The sequence below is a fragment of the Lepus europaeus genome, chromosome 2 (genome assembly GCF_033115175.1).
Source record: "Lepus europaeus isolate LE1 chromosome 2, mLepTim1.pri, whole genome shotgun sequence".
Classification (NCBI taxonomy): Eukaryota; Metazoa; Chordata; class Mammalia; order Lagomorpha; family Leporidae; genus Lepus; species Lepus europaeus.
Window position 1 is genome coordinate 108,753,268 of NC_084828.1, and position 20,244 is coordinate 108,773,511.

Here is a 20,244-nt window from a genome sequence, read left to right on the forward strand (position 1 = left end):
CCGCGGCTTAACAGGCTGGGCCACATAGAAAAACTGCACTACCCTTGCTTCATCTTAAAATGTATGTATGTAGCTGGTAGTAGTAACCAGGGTATATTTCTGTAGTACCATTCTTCCAAAAGAATTTTGTTCTTTCAGAATTGCTTCATAAAAGGGAGAATTTCCAATTAACATTGCATTGCTTGATACTGTCTACTTAGACAGGTTTAAAATTCACCTCTTTTATATTCAACAGCTATCTGCTGATCTTACCCTTATAAGATATATTAAATAATAAGTGAGGGGATAAATCATTTTTGCAATTTAGTTAATATTTTTCAAATTTGAATAGTCTTAAGGGATAATGAGTAATAAATTGATTTGTTTCAAAACTTTGTTCTCAGGGATGCCATGTATGGATAAGAGCCATTTTGTTAGGGTTTTTTTTTTTTTAATCTCACAGGTGGACATCATTTTTAAATGTTTTATAAATGTAGTATCTTAACAGTTCATCAGAGAAAGATACCCTTGCTTCAAGAGGCATCAGTGAAGCCTTGTCCACACATGTAATAGGGATCCACAACCTCACAGTCCCACCATCTGAAGAGTTTTGAAATCCATTGAGTACCTGTATTGGAACTTGCCTGAAATATAGGTGGAAATTCATTAGGTAGACTAAGGAGGGAGAAAGATAGGCATCTCAGAAGTATGCAAGCTCTTATTTTAAAAAGCCCTTGGGGTCAGTTGCTTTAGAGATCAGAGGTTCTGGGTTTGAGACAGGTAATATAATACCAGTACCATGTACTATGGTGTTCTCCAAGCAGTGCCCAGGAAACACCTGGAGTGTTAGCAAACCCTGAGATGGATCAATAATGATAATGAATAACCTCTTATTGGTGCACGTCAGGTTTTGTTAATAAATGACCAAGGGAAAAAATTGTGGATTTTCAGAGCTTTCGGGGTTTTGGAACTGTGGCAAGCATGTGTTAATTTGTGTGGATTGTGCTGGTGGGAGTCTGTACCAATTGGTGGTGGCCCTGCAAAGTCATTGCTCCTCATCCATTCGGTGTTGGGGAACTCCACTGCAGAAGAGTAGTTTAAAGTAAAGTTTCTTTTTTTTTTTTTTTTTTTTTTGACAGGCAGAGTGGATAGTGAGAGAGAGAGAGAGAGACAGAGAGAAAGGTCTTCCTTTTTGCCGTTGGTTCACCCTCCAATGGCCGCTGTGGCTGGCGCATCTCGCTGATTCGAAGCCAGGAGCCAGGTGCTTCTCCTGGTCTCCCATGCGGGTGCAGGGCCCAAGGACCTGGGCCATCCTCCACTGCCTTCCCAGGCCATAGCAGAGAGCTGGCCTGGAAGAGGGGCAACCGGGACAGAATCCAGCGCCCCGACCGGGACTAGAACCTGGTGTGCCGGCGCCGCAAGGCGGAGGATTAGCCTGTTAAGCCACGGCGCTGGCCTCAAGAGTAAAGTTTTACAAAGATTTTGCTGGAGACAGACACAGGGGTCTGACTAGGTAGTGCTAGAAGGCCCAAGAGTGGAGTAAATGGGGAAAACATTTTCCAAGAGAAGAATCAGAATCTCATTAGGATGCAGGAAGTGGTGGTGGGAGGTGGATGGAGAAGGGAGGAGTCATAGGTGATTGACAGGTTGGAGCTTGAGTAACTGCACACAGGAAATCCTCAAGGTAGAACTTCTTATGGGGCGGGGGGGTGATAGCAATTTTAGTGTTGGATATGATTTTAAAGTTCTGGTGGGGCAGGTAGGTAAAAGATGTCAAGAAAGAAGACAGGCCTACGAGTGCACATTTAGGAATGAGAAAGCAAAAGACAGGGGAAGGTTAGGGGAAACTGTTAGTAAGGAGAAGCCAGGGAAGAAGGTAAAGAAGGACCACTGGAGAAATGAGGAATGAGGGCTGGAACTCAGAGGAGGAAGAGGCAGGGAGCAGGCAGACAGCCTTGTCCTCGTCTCTAGCAGTCAGAATCTGGGCCACTGACAAAGGATGTGGGAGATTGGCGTGACAAACGTGTGGCCGAAGGCAAGGCTGAGCAGCTGTGAATCACTTGGGAACACCATGGTTTGGATGTGGTTTGTCCCCAAGAGGCTCATGTGCAGAACTTAGGTTCTGGTGTGGTGGTGTTACTGGTGGGACTTTTACAAGATGGGGCCTAGTGAAAGATGCTTAGCTCATGGGCCCCACCATCAGGAATGGATTAATGCTGTCTCACAGGAGTGGGTTGGATCTCACGAGAGTGGATTAGCTCTCTTGAGACCGGATTGCGTTAAAGCGAGGCCACCCCAAGTGTGTGCCTCTTCTGCTTCTCCACATGTCGTGACACAGCTAAGGGGAGCCTCACTAGACACTGGCACCGTGCTGTTTGAACCTCCCAGCCACCAGAATTGCGAGCTGGATAAGCCCCTCTTTCTGCATTACCCAGAGCCAAGACTTCTGCCTTAACAGCACAAACAGGCGAAGCCAGAGCCAGGTGCAGGTCAATGGTAGCCCGTTGCTGATGCCAGGAGTGAGTCCTGTCCACCTGCTCACAGGTGCTCCTGAGTTCTGAGCAGTCATGCAGGAACTCTTAGGTATTGGGCTCTACTGCCTTAGTAGCCCGTTACTTCTGAGGAGGCCCATGATTTATGTGGAGTTGTTTAAGCCATGGCTAAACATGTAAATAACTGAATAATGAACAAGTTGGATTCACTTAGTACCGAGATAATTTTCTGACACTGGGAATATGCTTTGTTTTGTTTCCCTTGTCATAACCAGTTGTTAGGTGGAAGCAAATTTTTAAATGAGTATGTATTATCGCTGTAAAGACTTAGCTCAGAATTTTCTCAATTGATGAAAACAAGAAATATAGGTATATATGATTTTTAAAAAAGTTTGGTCCAGTATTTATCTCATTCTTTGTTCTTCTTTTTTCTTTTAAAAAGTACAATGTTTAATCTAAACAGCCTAAAGGGGGAACAAACAGACCTAACAATACTTTGGCTTTCAATCTTAACAGCAAGAAAATAATTCAGTGAGAGAAGTCAATAGAAAACTATTTTTGCAATCATTTAGTTTTCATGATTGGTACTTTAAAGCCATTTTTCTTTCTTTTTTTTTTTTTTAAAAAGTGTTTATTTGAAAGCAGAGTGACGGGGGGGGGGGTGAGGGAGGGAAAGAGAGAGAGAGAGAGAGAGAGAGAGATCGATCTTCCATGCTGTGGTTCGCTTCCCAAATGGGTGCAACAGCCAGATCTGGACCAGGATGAAGCCAAGAGCCAGGAACTCCAATCTGGTTCCCCACATGAGTGGCAGGGGCCGAAGCACTTGGACCATATTCTGCTACCTTCCCAGGCCTGTTAGCGGGAGCCTGGATTGGAGGCTGAATTGGAAGCAGAGTAGCCAGCACCCAAAAGAGCACTCTGATCTGGGAGCCCACATCCCTGGTAGCAGCCTAACCTGCTGTGCCACAACGCAGGCCCAAAGCAATTTTATTTTTATAGATAATTTCAATAACCTTTGGATGGTTAATAATTCAATTAAAGATAAATATTAGCTTTGTGTGTAGTGATTGCATAAAAGCATTTGTTCTGCAAATATTTGCTGACTGCCTTCTAGATGCCAGGAGTTACAGCAGGCACTGCAGGAGACTGGTGGAGGGAGACTTCCTTATGTCATCACATCACAGCCTCAGAATTATTGAGGGACACAGTTTCTGATGCAATGACTGATTGTCCCTGGGGTCTGGGAGTTCTCTCTAGGGCAGGTGACAGCTAATGTGGCTCTTTGCAGTGTGGTTGGGAGATAGGTCAAGAGAGAGGGAAGAGCATTCTAAGCAGGATGAACAGAGTGCCAGCAGCACAGAGGCAGGGCAGCCACATCTGTCAAAATACTTGGAAAAATGTGGTATTCATGGTAGGGGGGTAGGGGAAAAGAAGGACCAGAAGGAAACGTTGATGCCAATCTGGGAAGAGACTTTGGTACATACTAAGCCCTTAGGACTTGAACCCCTTGTAGGCAGTAGGTGCTGCTAAAAGGCTGCTAAGCAAGGAGTGTTTGTATTTTACAGAGGCAATACTAGGACTGTTGGGGGGTGGGGTAGTGAGGCCAGTCCTGTCTTCCTATAGGCTGTTGCAAGCAGTACCACCTACTCATTCACCAAATACCTTTGCATCCAGTGTGGATTTGTTAAGTGCCTGTTCTGTGCCACATGCTGCCTTTGTGATTTGTGGATCTGCGAGGCTTCCTGCTTCATTGTCTCAGTGCTGGACATCTCCCCTGGGCTTACAAACTGTTTCATTCTTAAGCATCTTGCAGATGTCTCTGTGAAGTGCTACAGTAGATTGCTGCTTTCATGCCTATATGATCAGCTTCCGTCTGTGTATTTTTTTATGGATGCTATTTATGATTTTAGGAATATGAAGTGTTAGAGGACAGAAGATCTTGGCTGTCGCTGAGGCCACATTCTTCCTTCTCCACATAAGAGATTTCTGACCTGAAAAGTGAAGCCCAGTGTCCCTTGGCTTTTGAGACACAAAGACAAGACTTTCACATTAGGCGTACACCCTGTTGGTTGAGGGCAGAGCTGGCAGGACTGTCTGGCTGACTCGTGGTCTCCACCATCCCCTGGTTCTGCTGGGCCCTCGTGGTCTCAGTGAATCTGGTGATCGGCTGTCACAGGGCCCTGGAAGGTGAGCTGCTCAGCTGCCTGACTGTGCTGCCTCTCACTGCCCCTCGACGAGCCTGCTTGTAGCCCCAGCTGCTCGCTAAGCACAGCCTCAGGAGGGTTGGGAAACTGTCTGCCCCCGTGCTCCTCTTGGGTAGACAATTGGTCCTCTAGTCATGATCTTAGGAAGAGGAGGTCAGACATTTTTAGGAGTTTAATAGAGGTGAGCCTTGCTCTCCGGGGCCCACTTGAACTCATCTCTGGGTGGGTCTTGCTGAATTCACAGACGCTGGCTCCATCCGCAGTTTGCAGACAGGTGTGGGAGAACTACATGGGGAAACAAGATTCTGGCACGGGAAGGACTACTGCAACTTTGTCTTCAAAGACTGGGTCCAGCTCGATAAACCTTTCGCTGGTGAGTATCATGGCAGTGCGGTGCCCATGAGATTGTGGTCTTTTACTTTGAGCATCTCAACAAATATGCACATTCATGATCTGAACGCCTTTGGCTTTGCTTTGTTTGGTTTGTGATTACTGATGGAAATTTTGTTCAGTTGTGGAGATGGGATTTAGTTGTACACAGTAAGGACTTTTTCTTGTAACTACATTAAAGAAAGAATATGAAGTAGAGTTAACTGTGACATCTCCAGGTTTCCTATAGGGATATTCTGGGTGACAATCTGTAATTCCTCAAGAGGTGGTAGCCTTCCTTTGATTATTGTTGATTCTTATCCTCCCCTTGTTCCAGCATCAGAGTGGCTTATGTTGAGATTGCCAAGGTGCTGCTGCTTCTAGGAGGAGGTAGAGATGGCAGTGCACACGTGTAGCCTGCCGTTATTTCAACAGGAAGAAAAAGGAAATTAGAATGTCAAGTGTATGGCCTTAGCGAGTGCATGCTGACTTCCATCTCACCCTGTCTGGGGACTATGTAGTACTAAGTGAAACGGAAGCAATTTGGGGGAGGTGCACAGGAGCCTGTGTTCCCCGATGTTGTATCTTCGACAGTAAAGGTGTTCTACCCAAACCGAGATGCACACATATGTCCTCTGTGTATCTCAGCGGGGGTCAGGTGCCTCTGTCCTCAGAACAGAACTTAGTGACTCAGCCTTGCCCGATGCACCTGGGCAGATTTCATCGACAGGTACTCCACTCCCCGGATGCCCTGGCATGACATTGCATCTGCAGTGCACGGGAAGGCGGCTCGGGACGTGGCGCGTCACTTCATCCAGCGCTGGAACTTCACAAAGGTACTTGGATGTTGGATTGTGATTCAGAGTTAGGCCTGGCTAGAGGAGAAACCAGAAGGTTGGCATGAAGGGGCTGCTGTGGGCACAGCTGTGACACCCAACTGCACTTGGGTGCATCTTTTTCAGAGTACTTGGGCCTCTGGTGCAGGAAACGGCTCTGACACCATGGACAATTGAGAGTGCGAAGGGATAGGTGCTGTGACCAGAACCTAGGATACTCGTGCCTTTAAATCATGGCTTCTCACTGTTTATTGAGCATTGGCTGACCTGGGCTTTGGGCTGTTGTAGAGAATGGGACCCTTATTTAGATGAGAGGGCTTGACCTTTGTTGTCCCTGTCAATCCTAGAATTATACCAGGTTCTTTTAAAAATGTTTTTCTTTATTTATGTGAAAGGTAGAGTTAGAGAGAGAGAGAAATCTTTCATGTGTTGGTTCACTCCCGAAAATGGCTGCAATGGCCCAGCAAGGGCTGGGCTAGACTGAAGCCAGGAGGCTGGAACTCCATCTGGGTCTCCCACATGGGTGTAGGGGTCTAAGCACTTGGGCCACGTTCTGCTGCTTTCCCATGTTCATCAGCAAGGAGCTGGGACTGAAGTGGAGCAGCTGGGACTCACGCCAGTGCTCATACCCTCTGCACCGCAACCAGGTTCTTATTGCACAGGATTCTGATTGGATCAGGGTAAAGCAGACAGTGTTAAGTGGAGCCATTTTTCTTTTCTCCTGATTGGGTCCTCTTTAGTAGGTCTCATCAATTTTTTTTTTTTGAAAATTTATTTATTTATTTGAGAGGCAGAGAGAGAAAGAGGTCTTCCATCCACTGGTTCACTCCCCAATTGGCCGCAACAGCTGGAGCTGGGCTGATCCAAAACCAGGAGCCAGAATCTTCTTCCAGGTCTCCCATGCGGGTGCAGGCGCCCAAGGACTTGGGCTGTCCTCCACTACTTTCCCAAGTCAGAGCAGAGAGCTGGATGGGAAGTGGAGCAGCCAGGACTTGAACTGGTACCCATATGGGATGCCGGCACTGCAGGCGGCAGCTTTCCCCGCTAATGCCACAGTGCCAGCCCTAGCCTCATGGACTTACAAGAACTTGACCTAACACATTTTTTTAAAAGATTTATGTTTTACTTGTTTAAAAGGCAAAGTGAGGGAGAGAGAGAAAGAGAGAGAGAGAGAGAGATATCAATCTTCCATCTGCAGCTACACTCCTCAAATGGCTACAAAAACTGGGGCTGGGCCAGGCTGCAGCCAGGAACCCAGGGCTTCTTCCAGCTGCCTCCAGGTCTCCCACCTGGATACCTGGATACAGGGGCCCAAGGACTTGGGCCATCTTCCCACTCCTTTCCCAGGCCATTATCAGGGAGCTATATTAGAAGTAGAGCAGCCGGGTCTCAAACCCATGCCCACATTGGATGCCAGCGTCTCAGGCAGAGGGTTAATCCGCTAAGCCACAAAGTGGGTCCCGACCTTAAATTAGGCACATACCATCCAGGGCTGTTAAGGTTCCACAGTGCTTTAAATGATGATGAGGCATTATTCCCCTTGATAACTTAGAAAGAGATTTAATTTTTCAACAACTGAGAGTCTCACTTCATTTTTCATTCACATAAACATTCTAAGAATCTAGTGGAAGTTCTAAAGGAAATTTTTTTTTTTTTGAACAGGCAGAGTGAACAGTAGAGGGAGACAGAGAGAAAGGTCTTCCTTTTTGCCGTTGGTTCACCCTCCAATGGCCGCCGCGGGAGGCGCGCTGCGGCCGGCACACTGCGCTGTTCCGATGGCAGGAGCCAGGTGCTTCTCCTGGTCTCCCATGGGGTGCAGGGCCCAAGCACTTGGGCCATCCTCCACTGCCCTCCCTGGCCACAGCAGAGAGCTGGCCTGGAAGAGGGGCAACTGGGACAGGATCAGTGCCCCGACCTGGACTAGAACCCGGTGTGCCGGCGCCGCAAGGCGGAGGATTAGCCTACTGAGCCATGGCACCGGCCAAAAGGAGATATTTTTAACAAAAATTCAGGGAGATATTACTTTGAACCTAGTATACTGGCAAAAATAAAAAACACTGCTGGGGGGTTGGCGGCTGGCACTGTGGCACAGCGAGTTAAAGCCCCAGCCTGCAGTGCCACCATTCCATATGGATGCTGGTTCGAGTCCCTGCTGCTCTACTTCCCATCCAGCTCCCTGCTATAACCTGAGAAAGCAGTGGAAGATGACCCAAGTGTTTGGGCCTCTGCACCCACATGGGAAACTCAGAAGGAACTCCTGGCTCCTGGCTTCCAATCAGCAGAGCTCTGGCCATTGTGGCCATCTAAGGGGTGAACCACTGGATGGAAGGCCTCTCTCTCTCTCTCTCTCTCTCTTTCTACCTCGGCCTGTCTGTGACTCTGCCTTTCAAATAAATAAATCTTAAAAAAAAAAAAAAACGCTGCTAATATTAATATCTGCAGCTGGGTTTGGGCTGTGTGTGTGTGTGTGTGCTTTTATACCATGTTTGAGGGAGAATAAATTGGTAAAACACCAATGAATTTTTTAAAAGTATGCAATTGTTGACCCAAAAAGCTATTTCCAGGTATTTGAAGCTAAAGAAGTAATCTAGCACGGTAATTTATTTTGACGTTACCTCTAATAATTAAAATAAAATTAGAAATAATGGAAATGCCTATTAAATATGAATTTATTAAATAAACTATGGTTCTTAAGTACAGCTTTTGTTAGAACCTTGAAGGCCACCGAAGCCTGAACCCCCACACCCCGTGAGACTGGCTGCAGAGAGATGATCTAAAGGCCAGGGGAAAGTTGATTGCTCAGGAAAGCCCTGCACTGGGGACGTTCCAAGCTGCCAGGACAGTGCACCGTGACCTGCTCCAGGAGCCGTTCTGCACGCCCCCACCCACCTTAGGGTCCCTGTGGCGCCCAGCACCTCCCCCGCAGGCAGCTTGAGAAGGGGCTTTGTCTGCACTCAGAAGGAAGCCTGGCTTCAAACCCTCTGCCCCCAGTCCGTCCCAGCAGGCTCAGCTCCTGCTGCTTACCCCTCCCCAACCTGTCCCCTCTAAAATAAAGTCTTAGCTGCTTTACCTGGCCTCCTTGCCTTCTTTGAGCTCTAAAATCCTATAACACCTTTACTCTGAAGTTTTAAAAAAATAATGATCAATTGGGAGGGAGAGAGGAAGAGGGAGGGAGGAAGGGAATTTCATTGTGTTCTGAGAATTGTATCTACAAATGGGAATAGTAGTGGGAGAAGGAAGAAGGGTGGAAGGGAGGGTAGGGTGGAAAGAATCACTGTGTTCCTAAATTTGTATTTATGAAATGCATGAAGTTTGTATACCTTAAATAAAAGGTTTTTAGGTTAAAAAAAATTGTATCTACAGAGCACATTGCATCTGTTAAAAACTAATTAAAAATTAAAATAAAAAATAAATGAAAAGTAGTAAAAATAATGATATAGTATTATAGATCTGGGGCAAGATATATACAACATAGTGAATAATTGGTTTCTGAAACAATAATCCTGTTTTTACAATGAGATTATAATCTATAACTAGATATTTAACATTACTACAAATATAAAACAATTAATGCTTGCTACAAAAAATAAAAGAAGAGGGGCTGGTGCTGTGGCATAGTGGGTAAATCCACCACCTTCAGTGCCAGCATCCTATAGGGGCGCTGGTTCAAGACCTGGCTGCTCCACTTCCAATCCAGCTTTCTGCTATGGCCTCGGAAAGAAGTAGAAGACGGTCCAAGTTTCCGAGCCCCCGCACCCATGTAGGAGACCTGGAGGAAGCGCCTGGCTCCTGGCTTTGGATCGGCTCAGCTCTGGCTGTTGCTGCCAATTAGGGAGTGAACCAGCGGATGGAAGACCTTTCTCTCTCTCTCTCTCTCTCTCTCTCTCTCTCTCTCTCTCTCTCTTCCTTTCCTCTCTCTGTGTGGAACTCTGACTTTCAAATAAATAAATAAATCTTTTTTTTAAAAAAAAGTAAAAGGAGTAAATACAAAACAAAAAGAAATACATATTACATTAGAAATACAGATCTGTAGCCTTTACTTGGAAATGTCCATCATTGATATTTGCATTTGTTTTTGAAATGAAACTGAATTTCTTTTAGAGTTACAAAAAGGGGAAGAATGGACCTCTTTTCTCATTCACATCTTTTTCATCTGATTGTATTTTAGATTATGAAACCCAAATATCGGTCCCTTTCTTACCCTTTCCTGCTGCCAAAGTCTCAGATGACAGCCCATGAGCTGAGATACCAAGTTCCTGGGGCTGTAAATGCTAAGGTGCAGGTAAGTCTGCCTTTTCCTTCTCAAAGTGCTCCTGGGTAAAATGACTGTTACTGGGCAAAATGCTTATTACATTGGCTTTAGGTTGTCAGTCATGACCACTTTTCCAAAGCAAGTCTGAATGGACCTTTTAAAATTGACTATTATATTTCCTAGGTTAAGTGGATTTCATTCACTGTCTTTCACAAATTCTTTTAGAAATATTATAGTGGGTATTTCCAGAAAAGGCCATAGTCAAGGAAATGCTGGTCTAGAAATTCCTTCTGACATGACCCCAGCAACATGATACACAGTAAACCTGGGACTGACACTGCTTAAGCATGGGGAATGTGACTGAAACTTAGCAGTTAGGAATCTGTTATCGTTCAATCTAATTTTAGTTCTCAATTAACCAAATGCCTTTCAGAGGCTCTTTTAGTGCAGTGAGAAATTTGGTCAACACAGTCACAACATTTTACCACATCCAGTCCAACCATCTCAAATTACCAGTAGAAACATTCAGACCCAGTGGGACTCTGCAGCTTCCCCCGGGCCACCTAGCTAGTTATTGATGGGGTTGGAGCCAGAAATTCTAGTCCAGTTGAGTGTTAGCCCGTCTGCTCCCTTTTCCAGCCACAGCTCAAATGTCTTGAAGCCATGCAGGGACAGAAAAAGGATGGGCTGCCGTTGGCATTGCCCTTCAGGTTGTACTGTCAGCATCCAGAGCATTATTTAAAGATCCGGCAGTCTGCTTCTGACATTCTGACTGTGGACTGTCATAATGCAGACGTGGGTTCCTGCGAATGTGATCGCATAATGAAGTAGCGATGTCAGTTGCTTTGTACTATGAGCAAGTAGAGGTGTGTGTGTTTGAAGATTCTTCAAAACGTTCATGGAATTATAAATTTATTTTGGTGCAAAAAAACTTTGAATCCAGGCATAGTTTGCCCATAGTATATTTTTTCTTCAAACTTTTTGAAGAACCTTCCTCTATAAGAAATAAAGCTATTTCAGGCCTTAGATAAATAACAGAACAATAAAATAAAGTATCAACCACTTGAGAGAAATTTTTGTGGCCAATATTTATTCATTCCAGGCTGTAAAGATAACTAATTCAAACTTGCTAACACAGATAACTTATGCATTTATACATAAATCAATGAATACTTTGTTGAGTCTGCTTAATTTTATTTTATGGCAGGCGCCGCGGCTCACTAGGCTAATCCTCCACCTGCGGCGCCGGCACACCGGGTTCTAGTCCTGGTTGGGGCGCCAGATTCTGTCCTGGTTGCTCCTCTTCCAGTCCAGCTCTCTGCTGTAGCCTGGGAGTGCAGTGGAAGATGGCCTAAGTGCTTGGGCCCTGCACCCCATGGGAGACCAGGAGGAAGCACCTGGCTCCTGGCTTCGGATGGACACAGTGTGCCAGCTGTAGCAGCCACTTGGGAGGTCTGACCTGAGCGTCCCCTGTGATAATCCCGCCTGCTTGGAAGCTGGGGGATCCACTATTGCAAGCCACGTGCTCTTGGGGAAAAGGTAGATGAAGTCGGGTGGTACAGTCAGGCAGAAGCGGGTCTGTGGAGGGCCGGCTGGGTGAATCTGGACCTGTATCTGAAGTATTCATGAACTTTGGAATGTTTTTCCATTGGGGAAGAAGTGTGATGCGTGAGTGTTTTATGAAGATGAACCTAGGGCAGAGTTTCCTAAACTGGGATTTGCCTGTGAAATGCTGATAACTGTTCTACAGTAAAGATTTCCAGGGGCAGATAAGTCTGCATATTTCTTTAAAACAGCACTGCTTAGTACCTTTGTTATGCTGACATGAGAGGGGACCAGGAGGAAGCGCCTGACTCCTGGCTTGGATCAGCACAGGAGCTGGCCAAAGCAGTCGTTATGGGAGTGAACCAATGGAAGGAAGACCTTTCTCTCTGTCTCTCTCTCTCTTACTGTCTAACTCTGCCTGTCAAGAAAAAAAAAAAAAAAGACTAAATGTTCATCACAGAAACCTCTTAATTTTTAAGTAGTTATAATTTTGTTCATTACTAAATAAAAATAGAAGTCCTTGATCAATGTTTGTTCTTTGAAAGTTAAACTTGTTTCTGTAGCCCTTAGAGAGGAAAGGAACATATAGAAAGCAATTAAAACATGACAGAGTCACTTAGCCACCTAGCAATGATAGACAATGAAAGCGGAAGGCACGGGAGAGGTCAGAAGATAGAACCTCATTAAGGCACTCTTACATTCCAAGATTAGAAGATTATACTTTCCTTTATTCCTGATATTTCTATGGTTAACTTTACATCCTCTCAGTAAAATCTGTCTCTAGACTCAATACAGCTAAGGCCACAGGACAAGGAAATGAATGAATGAATTGATTGCTCTTTTTTTTTAAAGATTTATTTTATTTATTTGAAAGACAGAGTCACAGAGATAGGTAGAGACACAGAGAGAGGTCTTTTATCCGCTGGTTCACTCCCCAGCTGGCCGCAATGGCCGGAGCTGTGCCGATCCGAAGCCAGGAGCCAGGAGCTTCTTTTGGGTCTCCCATGTGGGTGCAGGGGCCCAAAGACTTGAGCCATCTTCTACTGCTTTCCCAGGCCATAGCAGAGTGCAGGATTGGAAGAGGAGCAGCCAGGACTAGAACCGGCACCCATATGGGATGCCCGTGCTTCAGGCCAGGGCATTAACCTGCTGTGTCACAGTGCCGGCCTCAATGAATTGCTTGCTTTAAGAAACCCAAGTTCATTGCCAACTTTAAGTGCCAGCTAGTTTTGGGACCCTCACCAGTCCAGCCTCATGCAGTAACTGTACTTAATTTTCAACTTGTAAATTTGTATTCTTATTCTTAAAGAGTGTTACACCTAGCAAAACCTAGAGCTCTCCTAGTTTCTAGTGGAAGTTTTTCAAAAATAAATGCTCAAACAACTCTAGTTGCAAAAACTGTGAATGCAGCCTTTTTTATTGACTTAACATTTTTTAACTGGCATGTACAGATCATACATGTTTAGAGACGTACCACGTGAGGGTTTGCTTCCTGCATTCACTGTGCGATGTCCCATCGGTGTAATATTTGTGTCCGGGAGCAGCTCACATTTGTTCCTGGTGAAAGCCTGCAGAATCCTGTCTAGTAGTTTGTTTCTGCCGAGGGAAACCTGGTCAGTAGATTCACATGATCTGTAGTCACCTTGCTGTGCAGTCAGACCCACCCTACGTCTCTCAGTCAGGAAGGTCTGGGACAGCCAGAGACCTAAAAAAGGGAAAATGAGAAGTAGACTTGCCTGCTGCATTTTCTTTCTCGGCCAAGTTCTGGCCACAGTCTTGTTTCACTCTCTTCACATTATTTCCTGGCTCTAAACATTATTTATCATGTTCCAGACATTTCTGTTCCGAGTCATGATGTATGATGCGTAGAGGGCAAGAGCAATATCGAATCCAATCTCTGGTTTTCCATAGAATCCAGAGGGGGCAAGGAGATAGGGGCCTGCCTGAGCGGCAGGATCCTTACTTTTTGTCAAGCCTCATTCTCTCAGCCATTTATAGAATTATAGCACGCGTGTGTGTGTGTGTGTGTGTGTGTGAGAGAGAGAGAGAGAGAGAGAGAGAGAGAGTCAGCTTTTCATCACTGTAACAAAACACCTGACCCAGGTGAAGAAAAAGGAGGCTTATTTAGCTCACAGCTTTGGAGGCTCAGGGACATGGTGCCTGCATCAGGTCAGTCCTGGGGAGGGGCTCATGGCAAATGCTGCACGGCAGTGGTGGGAGTGCATGTCAGAGCAAGTGTCACATCTTGAACTGGGAGCAGAGAGGATGGAGGGCCCAGGTTTTCCCCCTTTAACAACCCTTGTGTAAGAATTTAAGGGGCCACATGCCCTCAGTGACCCAAGGACGTCCCACTTGGCCCCACCTGCCAAAACTCCTATCGCCTCTCCTATTAGTGCCACTCTGAGGACCAAGCCTCCAATCACAGTGGACCCTTGGGGAGCCCTCAGGCCACACCCAAAGCAGAGCAGTGGGGCAGCAAATGAGTTACACACTGGGTTGAGACATTTAATAAAGCTCTCTCTTAGGCTTATTGCATTTTATTAAAAAAAGATTTATTTATTTATTTATTTATTTGAGAGGCAGAGTTACAGACAGAGAAAGGGAGAGGCAGAGAGAAAGGTCTTCCATTCACTGGTTTACTCCCCAAATGGCTGCAATGGCCAGAGCTGGGCTGATCCAAAGCCAAGAGCCAGGAGCTTCTTCCAGGTCTCCCACATGGTTACAGCAGCCCAAACACTTGAGCCATCTTCCACTGCTTTCCCAGGCCATTAGCAGAGAGCTAGATCAGAAGAGGAGCAGCCAAGACTCAAACCCGTGCCCATATGGGATGCTGGCATATGGTGCCCATATGGTAGAGGCTTAACCTACTATGCGTCAGTGCCGGCTCCAGGTTTATTGCTTTTAGCTTAGATTTTAAGATAAGTTATGTTCATAACATAATGTAGAGGCCACAGACTTACTTAAATATAAAGAAGCAAAATGATAGAGCAATTTAAGAGATAGGTCCTAAAGCCAGACTGCTAACATTTCAGCTCTGCTACATACTGTGTTTCCTTGGGGAAATTATTCCCTTCTCGATGCACACTTTCTCCTATAAAGCAGAGATGATAATAGTGTGTGCCCAGTAGGACTGTGGTATTAGATGAATTGCTTCATGCAAAGCCCTTAGCATAGTGATCTAGCTTGTCTTCTGTCAGTCCTGGCTACAAACTTCAGGTTCTCCCTGGGGTTTGTAATGAGCTGACATTTCTTTGGATGGATCACTGGTTCTGGATGAAAATCTTTACATGCTGTACTAGGGGGCTTCAAAAAGTTCATGGAGACATAAGTGTTATGCCACCAGCTGGGAAGCCTGCATCACATATTGGAGAGCCTGGTTTCAATCCTGGCTCTGCTTCTGATTCCAGCTTCCCGCTAATGTGCACTCTGGGAGCCAGTGGTAGTGACTCACGTAGTTACATCTCTGACAGCCACATGAGTGACCTCAACTGAGTCCACAGCCACTGGGCATTTGGGAAGTGAAATAGTAGATGGGAGGGGTGTGTGTGTGTATGTGTGTGTGTATGCGTGCGCACATGTGCCCCTTTCCACCTGTCAAATTAAAAAAAAAAATCAATGAAAAAAAGTTAATGGAAAACACACATTATCTTTTTTCTTTTTTTTTCTTTCTTTTTTTTTTTTTTTTTTTTTTTGACATGCAGAGTGGACAGTGAGAGAGAGAGACAGAAAGAAAGGTCTTCCTTTGTTGTTGGTTCACCCTGCAATGGTCGCTGCGGCCGGCGCGCCGCACTGATCCGAAGCCAGGATCCAGGTGCTTCTCCTGGTCTCCCATGGGGTGCAGGGCCCAAGCACTTGGGCCATCCTCCACTGCACTCCTGGGCCATAGCAGGGAGCTGGACGGGAAGAGGGGCAACCGGGACAGAATCCGGCGCCCCGACCTGGACTAGAACCCTGTGTGCCGGTGCTGCAAGGCGGAGGATTAGCCTATTGAGCCACAGTGCCGGCCCACATTATCTTTTATTTCCATATTCCGTGAGCTTTTTGAAGCCCCCTCGTATTTGTTAAAATGTGGAGATAGGGCATTTCACACTATAAATCAAATCGTAGATAAAATTTGCCTTATTCTGCCATCTGCAGGGGAGAAGCCAGTTGTTTAAGTTTTTACTGGGGAAACACTGGGCACACACTGCTGGTCATTCCACAGCAGGGTGGCACCGCCAGCCACAGAGGAGAGCTATGTCAGGCAGGAAGCAGGCCTGTCCCGACAGCCAAGTTGCTGCTTCTGGAAAAGTCATCCAGACCCAAGAGCTGATGTCAGCATCTCCCCCGACCAGGGCTTTTAAAATAATCTTGGGTGTTTCCCCTCCATGCTAGACATTCTCAGAAGTTGGCTAAGCATTCGGAGAAAGCATAACAGGAAAAGGCATGGGTATGGGAGGAAGTAAGAGAGAAGGTTCTGAAAGTGCTTATACCCAGAGTGTATATAAAAAGCTGGTGTTCTCTCTAATGAGAATAAACTGGACCCTGAATGCTCTCGTGGCCAGTGAAGATGCAGTATGGAGTCAGGATAACTGGCCTGTCTATTAAAGTGAAGGAAGAGGCTTAATATTGCATCAGCACCCATGTGGAATCAACACAGGGAACGATCCTTCTCATTAAATCAGCCACTTACAGTAGGAGCCATTCCTTAGCCAGACTCTCAGAGAACCCTGCCTATATTGAGGGAATGAATGCTACTGGAGCCACATCTTCAATCCTGTTTATATGCAAGGGAGGAACAGAGGGAGGGCAGGAAATAAAGACGAGAGGAAAGTTTATAGGCAACTGCACGTGACATCCACGTGATTTTTTAAAAAATTTTTAAAAGATTTATTTACTTATTTGAAAGGCTGTGTTTTAGAGAGAGAGAGAGAGAGAGAGAGAGAGAGAGAGGGAGGGAGGGAGGGAGAGAGAAAGAGGGAGAAAGGTCTTCCATCTGCTCGTTCACTCCCCAAATGGCAACAACAGCCAGAGCTGCACCAATCCAAACCCAGTAGCCAGGAGCTTCTTCCGGGTCTCCCACATGGGTGCAGAGGCCCAAGGACTTGGATCATCTTCTACTGATTTCCAAGGCCATAGCAGAGAGCTGGATCAGAAGTGGAGCAGCTGAGACTCGAACTGACGCTCTATGAGATGCCAGCACTGCAGGCAGTGGCTTTACCCACTACGCCATGGTATCGCCCTGGCATCCATGTTACTCTACATGGAGTCCTCAACTATACCTTTTGTTTCCTAGAACTTTCCTTAAGTCCAGTTCATCAAAAATTATCCTTTCTTCTTATCAGCATCAAGATTGACTTTGCTTTTGTTCAAGCAGAAGGATCACGATGAGTGAACAATCCTAAATGGTGAGATGAGCAACGCTCAGTTGTAGAAAAGGATTTTTTTAAGAGCTTGGAGCAGGCATTTACCCTGGGGGCTAAGAAGCCCCTGTGCCATGTCAGATGTCCCATGTTCAATTCCTGCCTCCAGCTTCCTGCCAGTGCAGACCCGGAGACAACAACGATGACCCAGGTGAATGAATACTTTCCAGCCCCATGGGAGACCTGGATAGAGTTCCTGGATCTCTGCTTGGGCTGCTTGGCCAATCCTGGCTGTTGTGGATATTTGTTGAGTGAACCAACAAGTAGGAACTCTCTCTGTCAATCTCTGCTCTGAGCTCTCTCTGTGTCTGTCTCTCAGTTTCTGTCTCTCTGCTTCAAAATAAAATAAATAAAAATATTTTCAACATAAAAGGTCTTGATCAGATGAGGCAGGTTCCTGAACTAGAGCAGTCTCTTGATGGTCCTGCTGTTCTCCTCCAGGCAGCCTGGAGGAATAAGACACCCCCATCGAAGCAGCTCCCTTCTGTCCCCAGCCTGTGCCTCTTGTGAGCTGCTGCATGGATACTAACCTCTGCTGGAGGGACCCAGGAAAGGTGCCTTTGTACAAGCCACCTTTGTTCCATGATTGGCTTGGAATCTTAGGAAATGAAGAGAGATTAAGATGCTCACTGAATTTATAGCAAAACCAAATTTTACTGTGAGAGAAAGGAAAGGACCTTGGAATGAATACTAATAAATTTCTGAAAATTTTCCTCCAAGAAGAGATGCCTGTACTTAGTCCATATATTTGACTTGGCTCCATAGTAGTTAAGAGTGCTTGGGCTTGTGGGCAAAGAGAAGGTGATATTTTAAGTTAAAAAATAGGATATAATGCAAAGGAAAATGACTGGTCTTAGTTATAATTTTCAGGCTAAGCCATAAAATTAGAAATATGTGATTTTTGTATACTTTAAAAAGCGTGTATTCCATGTTGAGGTTTGGGTTGGGTTTAGATTTGATTCCTAGCACACTTGGAAAGTAAAATAAACTGCATATCTACATGTGGAAGCAGGAACTTGAGGCTTGTCTCAGTTACACTAGCTTAAAACAGAAATGCAAGACACATTGGTCAGCTCAATAAGGAAAAAGGAAGAGAGTGAATTTTACGTTTAAACCGAAGGGAAGCCAATGAAAATGTGTTTGTAAAACTTTTTAGACATCAAGCATTTAAAGCAGTTAAGCTGACTTTTACAAAATCTCCGGGTTCTCTTCTTCCTAGGTACTTGCAATGCAAGAAGAGACGTAATATTTTCAAGTTGTCTTGTGATAATAGGCAGCTTTTAACTAATTAGAAGAATAGTAATTGAATAATAATCCCAAGTGATTTTTTTCTGTGTTACTTAAAAATGCATTTCAAGTTTGACCAAAAATGATGGCTTTTTAAAATTAAATGACTTTTCATTATGAGTAAAGGGTATAGGTTTGGGCTCAGACAGTGGTATTGATACTGCTGAAAGCTATCAGAAGCAGACAGCATCCCCTACTCTGTGGTTTCATGGGCACAGGGAGGCCCTCCTCTACTCTTGCTTCATGGACTTCTGGGGGCTAAAACATAAAATGGTCTCCTTTTGGCTTGCAGCTCTACTTATTTTAAACATTTAAATGCCACCTAGAAAGGAGAACATTGACTGTTACCCTGCACAGGGAAATGGCAAACGTGTGACCTGCGTACTCTCCCTGCCTCCCAGCCATTGGTCCCAACCTCAGATTTCTTGCCCAGGGAGCCCAGTTCCAATAATCCTCTCTTCAACGTTGCTGTACAAGAAGCCAGTCTGCATCCAACAGACTTGACCTGCAAGTGGACATCTTGTTGACAGTCCCAGTTTGTATTTAGGCAAGTGGGTTTATTGAATATTTGAAGCAGAGCAGATTTTGAGAATGACGAAGGAAAGAAAGTAAAAAGATTTCTGGATTTGAGGGGAAGACTGGGATGTTACCACCTGGGGTGCTTTATAAATTTTGCCTGTAAGTTTTTACAGAAGTAAACATATGACATTTAGAATATCTACTACAAAATACAATGTACCAATATTAGCATTTTTGTTTTTATGCTACTTCTTCCCAGTGGGTTATGAGAGAGGACAGGAAGAAGAAAAAGAGAGAAAGAGATCTCCATTGTATGTGAGGGGACTGAGCATGACATTAGAATGACGGCCATTGGAGGGTGAACCAACGGCAAAAGGAAGACCTTTCTCTCTGTCTCTGTCTCTCACTGTCCACTCTGTCAAAAAAAAAAAAATAAAAAATAAAAAAATAATAAAAAAAAAGAATGACTCATTCACAGTGAAAGAGTGCAGAGCTGTAATACGCTTGGGATCCTGTCATGCCAGAGTATTCTGCAATTTTATATACTGTTTCCATAGTCATATAGAATTAGACAGACATGTGTGGCATATGAATCTTCTCGAGGGAGCCTGTCTCTTCAGGCCAGTCCCCTTAACATCAAAGTTCACCATGAATTTGAGTGGACTAAGAGTTGAAACTTTCATTTGTTCAGCTTTTCTATTTCTACCTGATAAATAATAATGCAGTTCTTAGCCGTGTTGGCAAATCAAGAAATTTATACGATGTGGAGAACTTGACCTCATTTTGCACATGAGTAATATTTGGCTACTCATGTTCACAGTGGAAATTTTCAATTTCATTGCACATAATCATCTGACAAAATTAAACAAAATGCATCGAGGGGAGATATTTTGTAATAAATGCATTATATTGGATAAAGACATAATATTACTGAGGATGGTATAATCAGAAATTTTTGGCAAATATTTAGATTTGAATTCAGGAGCCTCTTGGTGTGGTCTATAAAGTTAGTGATCAGAGCAAGAATTTTAGATAGCAGAGATAAAACAATTACGCATTGGAACGCTTTGTATGTTTCTGATACATATGAGGCCATTCTTTTCAGGTTATTGTCAATTTCAGTTGACCTTATGAGGAACAGTTTCGGTACTCTTGATTTGAAGAGTAGTAGGTCTATTTTTTACAGTGTTTCTTCTGAAATGTCATGCTTTTGTTAAGAAAAGCTCGTAAGTATTTACTGAGCACCCACTATATGCCAGCATCATGCTGCAATATCCATTAGAATACTGAAAAAAAAAAAAAAGACAGCTGTGGTTGGCTAGTGTTGAGAGGCCTTCTATTTTTTCTAATCTACTCTCC

At 44.8% G+C, this 20,244-nt stretch overlaps 1 protein-coding gene across 3 annotated transcripts in view; it reads left to right on the forward strand.

Annotated features, from left to right (window-relative positions):
* PLD1 (phospholipase D1) overlaps nt 1-20,244 on the forward strand; it is a 237,617-nt gene that overhangs the window by 149,049 nt on the left and 68,324 nt on the right. For all 3 annotated transcript variants that reach the window (XM_062211829.1, XM_062211841.1, XM_062211835.1), the window contains 3 exons: nt 4,920-5,048; nt 5,762-5,880; nt 10,049-10,162. In XM_062211829.1, coding sequence (XP_062067813.1) covers nt 4,920-5,048; nt 5,762-5,880; nt 10,049-10,162 — 362 coding nt within the window. The remainder of the gene's footprint in view (nt 1-4,919; nt 5,049-5,761; nt 5,881-10,048; nt 10,163-20,244) is intronic.